The following is a 5,591-nucleotide window of genomic DNA, read 5'->3' on the forward strand; positions in this document are numbered from 1 at the left end:
CCATAGTGCACCAGAACGCTCACCACACACCAGCTCTCAGTGGGGAGGAGAACAGAGTAATGTAGCCAATTCATAGAGGGGGATTATTAGGAGGCCATGACTGGTAAGGGCCAAATGGGAAATTTGGCCAGGACGCCGTGGGTAACACCCCTACTCTTTTTGAGAAACGCCCTGGGATTTTTAATGACCACAGAGAGTCAGGACCTCGGTTTTACGTCTCATCCGAAGGACGGCGCCTGTTTACAGTATAGTGTCCCCATCACTATACTGGGGCATTAGGACCCACATGGACCGCTGGGTGAACGCCCCCTGCTGGCCCCACTAACACCTCTTCCAACAGCAACCTTAGTTTTTCCCAGGAGGTCTCCCATCCAGGTACTGACCAGGCTCACACCTGCTTAGCTTCAGTGGGTTGCCAGTTGTGATTTGCAGGGTGATATGGCTGCTAGTACATCTTCCAAAAACACACCACTTATACCTCCAACTTTGACCCAGGAAGTCAAACAGCGGGGGGGAGGATGGTTATCCATGGTCCAAGATGATCACAACCATGAGATGAACCGCAGAATAAGCAGCTGTCGGGGTGTCGGAGCTGAAGCCACCCAACACTGATGGCACCTAATCCTTCTCTGAAGCTCAGACCTTGGAGCTCCTAACTCCTGTCAAGCAGCAACAGACCAGGTGTTTATACATGGATCTCCTTGGCTACAGTACTCATGCTCTTTGAGCTTTGTGGGCTTTTTCAAATAAATCAGAATTAGGACAAGACAATGCAATTCCAATCACAAAATTACTTTGCAGTCAAGATGTGGGTAGTTATACTGTATGTGTACATTGAAAGGGGGATTTCTTAGTGAAGTTCAGCTCAAGAGTAAGCAAAAGTAAAAATATTTTTTTGCTATCTATAGGTGTGCTTTTATATGAAATCTTAGTGAACATCCTCATAGTTCTTATCCCAATTAAAAAATCCAGTTTATCAATCAGGTTGATGATTGCTAGTATGTTGTTATAATAAATGACAAAAGGACCTGTAAACTCTATCTAAAATTATACCCATGTATTAGTTTATATTTCAGATGGCTGCCAAATCAAACAACCTTTTCCTCTGAAGAAAGTCTTTTAAATACTTGAAGACATGTAGCCTTTAATACATGGTCTGTTAAGCACAAATGTGTACTTGGTTCGTCACGGCTGATTTCTGTGGTTTTAGCAGTTTCTGATGCATTGTGGATGACAGAAAATATTTTTTATATAAGCTTACACCACAAAATATTTTGAAAAACCAATGAAAGTCCCTCCAAAGAAAAGGGAAATTTTAGAATGTTTTAAAGTAGGGTTTTATTATGAGTTGTGCTTTTAACTGCATAAACAATAAATGCCATTTCTAAATGGAATATAAAATGGAAGATAGGACAGGCTGGATGCATATTTTAATAAGTTAACTGTATATAACAGCATATAATTCACATGGATGGCAAGAATAAGGTAACAGTTCTGCTGTCAAAACATTACTAATGTGCTAAATACCTTAAGACAGCCTTTTCAGATTTGAATGGATACTTGCAAGGCTGCTTAGCTCTTCTATATATACACCCGTTACACGTAGTATTCATAAATTAATTGTAGATAGACCAGTACATCTAGAGAGTGTAGTTCTCAGGTGACCATACAAGCAAGCCAACGAATCAGAGCAATACTCAGCCTTCCTTGTTTTGTTCTTTTTAGGGGTGAAGTTATTTTGGTTCCTGAGGTTTTCAGTCTGCCAAAAGCGCAGGCCCCCCTCAAAGCTGAAGGCTGTTGATCACCAGAGTTATTCAGGGGGCTTTATGTAGAACACAGCTCATCTGAGAGGAACCGAGACGTACAAATTCTTCTGTGGGCGACTTCAGAAAGATAAACATTTCTGAGGTGACACTAGAGCTTTGTTCTTCTTTGCAAATAACTCCTCTCAGATACTGCCCCAAGGTTAAGAAGTGGTGCTTGGGCCAACCAATCCCTCATCAATGCTGAAAGAATGTACTAAAAGACGAAGCATTTTAATATGGAATAATTTTATACTGTATTTAAGTAAGAACACCGAACACACTGGCAAGTACCATGAGTTCAGAAACAATTCACCTTCATTTTTGTGGATTAAATAAAACAACAGACATCAGGTTATGAGTTAAAATATTGGATAAGCTGTTTATTTCTGTGGTGAATTCATTTTTTTAAATTCTGCACTGCAGCATACAGAAAATGGTGACAAAATATAAATAACAAAATTCAACAGTGTTTCTTTTTAATTAAAAACTTCAGTTAAAATTGGTAAAATGTCTATTTTCATAAACATAACCCACTCTCTCTCATTTCTCTCTCTCCAAAAAAAAACCATGGAACATTTAACAACTTCAAAAAGTCACAGATAGTATTTACAACACCTGCCTTTTGGCAAACAATGCTTAGAGCTTATCTGTAATTCACTCCCAAAATGTAGAAGGCAAAAAAAATACAATTATGTTATACAAAGATCCAAAAAATACTATTAAAAACCCTTATTATAAATGGCAGCACTATATTTATAAACTGCAAATGTTGACATTTTACATATAAGTACAAATTTGTAATTATTTGAAAATTCTGTTGAGGTAGTACCCTCTTAAGTCAGTTATTATAATGTTAAAATACTGAATAATCATTACACACTTTTATATACAATACAGCAAATCTATTACATTTTTTTTCATTTAATTAAAATTGTATTCCTTTGGTAAACAAAACCGTATGAAATGTGCAGTCCTCCTAGAGTCACTTCTCAATTTATTTCCTCAGTACATTCACTACAAGTTTGCGTCTTTTTGGATTTAGAATTGTACACAATGCGGACAAAAAAACGGGATAATACATTGTTTAAAAGCTTTATATATATATATGACATTCAATAGTTCCATTCGTGCTGTGGAAGTCGGGTAACAATACTATCTTAGTATATTTGCTTTGAGAAATTTACCGAAATAAGGAAAAGCAATCCAAGTTCCTCTGGCACTAACAGGGGATTAACCCTTAAAGCTGAAAGAAGCGGTAAAGAAAACGGAACTGAATGAAACTCTAAAAGACAGAAAATCCAGTGTCTTACCTTCTATCGAGTTTGTAAACATTAGGAGTAGCTTTGATTTGGGTATTTGTGACCGGAAAAGGAGGGGAGGGGGATGGGCGGGCACGGCGAATCAGCTAGTGTTACAAAACGCAACAGTAATTTGGCAAAGCAACTGCTCAGAAGTTTACGAAGTTACTAAAAGCAAACCGGGGTTTAACAGAGCGCCCATTGTGTAAAGTAGCTCTTTCTTCTCACCGATATGAAATGTCACGGCCTTTAACTCGAGAACACGACTTGAAAGAGCATTGTGGATTGAAAAAGGCGACTGAAAAAAAAATACCCAACAGACCGGAAAAAAAAGGGGGGATTGACATCCGACATCAGTTGTTAAATAACAGAATGAAAAAAACATTCTCTTTTAAATAGGTCGAAATAAACTTTGGTTCATCAGTCAAGCAAGAGAAAACAAAGCTTAGCTTACAAATTCGAAAAAAAATAATAAAATAAAACGTACTTGGGAAATATAGCTATGTGTCTCTCAAAAATAATATTTTCAAAATCGATAGCTCTTTCCCTCTCACAAAAACAAAATACCACTTCATGGTTACGAATGAAGGTGCATCCCAATAACATTGTCCAATAACTGCTTACAAGCGTGGGCAACATAAAGATGACTATTCAAAATAAAAACAGACATAACTATATTTAAAAAAAAAAAGGTTACAGGTTTTGGAAAGTATTATTTGTTTTCTTTTAGAAGTGAAGAAAACAACACCGTAGCAATTAGGACCAGGGAAAGCCGTAATTGAAACAGTCATTCGAGGGGAGAAAAAAAAAAAAAGGTTTCAGTGCAATTTTCGTAATTTAAGTTTATGATCTATTTTATTTGTAATTATTTAGAATATTTTGAGTCTCTTACCACCCACTGCCCTCCCTCCCTTCAGTGGCCGCTGGGCTGGCTGATCTTTGGAAAGCGGGCAGTATTTTATCGTGTGGGCATTATCCCCATTGGCACTGCATAGGGGGCAGGTGTAGGCTCTGAGAATGGGGCACACAACCCGCCCGTCGGGTGTCTTTAGCACATGGGAGCCGTACACCTCCTCCGGCGCCCCGTTATTCCTGCAGAAGACGCAGATCTTGGGCTCCTGCTTGCTCCTGGGGGCGGGTTTTCGGACTTTCCTCTCCATGCCGAAGAGGTCGAAACCGGCGAAGCTGCCGGCAAAGCCGGGGTCCCTGTCCTGCTGGGGGACGCCAGCGCCCTGGCCCTGGAAGGGGCTGAAAATGGAAAAGCGCTCCTTCAGGTCGAGGATGGAGGGAGGCGGGGGACTGGACGAGGGACAGCAGCAGTCCAAATGCCCACCTTCCCCGCTGCCCCCGAGTATACACGAGCAGGTAGGGGAATCGTCCAAGCCCAGCGTCGCTTTCAGGGACTCCGTGATTGAGTTCTGACTTTGGGGTACGCTGTTTTTGCTGTTTTTCGTGACCAACGTCGACAGACCCAGGTAGTCATTCCAGAAATTAAAGGTGTAATCGTAAGAGGTGCGAGCGTTCAAATAGTTGTGATTTAGAAAATCCATGCTTCCTTCCTTTCTTTCTTTTTTTCTCTGCGTTTACAAGATTTGGCTTTGTCACAAAACAGAATCCCAGAATTTAAAGACTTAAGTTCGGCAGACTTTACTTTTCTGTGTGCGCGCTAGAGCGCAGCTGGACCCAGTGCCTTTCCCGACAGTGCTTCTGCAAGCCCGACTCCCAGCCTGGCGTTTTTAAGGCTCCGGTGGGATGGGAAAGCTCGCAGCGAGGGCGGGGCTCGCCTTTCAATCCCAGTTTATGGCTGAGCACATTTCTTCCTATGGAGGATGGGTTCCATCCAAACTGTGAAGCGGAGTTTTCGCGATAGGAGGAGACGGCAGGACAGTACAATGTCCTACACCCCTGGCGAGGCTGCTGTCGAAGCAAGCCTTTTGAACGCTGTTGTTTTGTGTGTTTTTTTCCCCAGCATGACAGGAACTCCACGCGAGACTCTGAAGAGTAAGCTTCTCATCGTAATCGTCAACAACAACAAGAACAACGCAACAGAATAATAGCTGTGGTAGCCGCATTTTTTAATTATGTTTTTATTGAGTATTTTTGCAGTTCTTCAGTCGTGTTAGTGCAGGAGATATGCACAACATTCCACAGTGAACATCTGAATTTGACTAGATTAATAGTAAAGAGATTTGGGTTTTTTACATTTTATTTTACATGAAGTATAGACAATTGTACAATCGCAGTGCATTTCATAACAACAAAAACCCGTAATAGTACCATTAAACTAGCTCCCGATCCGGTAACAAGTAAATCCGTTTTTTAAAGCTCCGTGTCTCAAGCCCTAAATACCAAATACAGGAGAGCGAACCAGACTAGGAGACGCCAGTAAGATTCACAGGGGGTCAGATTGCCAATTCACTGGACTGCTTCTTCCGAGCATACCTACAGCAATTACCGGAGTTCACATGGCCGATAAATACCGCATCTT

The 5,591-nt window shown here is 40.8% G+C and overlaps 1 protein-coding gene across 1 annotated transcript; it reads right to left on the reverse strand.

Annotated features, from left to right (window-relative positions):
* Positions 1-2,160: 2,160 nt before the first annotated feature.
* nanos1 (nanos homolog 1) lies at positions 2,161-4,809 on the reverse strand. Its single transcript, XM_088919289.1, has one exon. It carries the CDS (start codon positions 4,651-4,653, stop codon positions 3,973-3,975), a length of 681 nt encoding a protein of 226 aa, XP_088775415.1. The 5' UTR covers positions 4,654-4,809; the 3' UTR covers positions 2,161-3,972.
* Positions 4,810-5,591: the final 782 nt, after the last annotated feature.

This window comes from Atractosteus spatula, chromosome 1 (genome assembly GCF_055471065.1).
Source record: "Atractosteus spatula isolate fAtrSpa1 chromosome 1, fAtrSpa1.hap1, whole genome shotgun sequence".
In the NCBI taxonomy this organism is placed as follows: domain Eukaryota; kingdom Metazoa; phylum Chordata; class Actinopteri; order Semionotiformes; family Lepisosteidae; genus Atractosteus; species Atractosteus spatula.

What these genes read in the sequence shown, in the direction of transcription:
- nanos1 (XM_088919289.1), bottom strand. Translation starts at nt 4,653, where the DNA reads ATGGATTTTCTAAATCACAACTATTTGAACGCTCGCACCTCTTACGAT.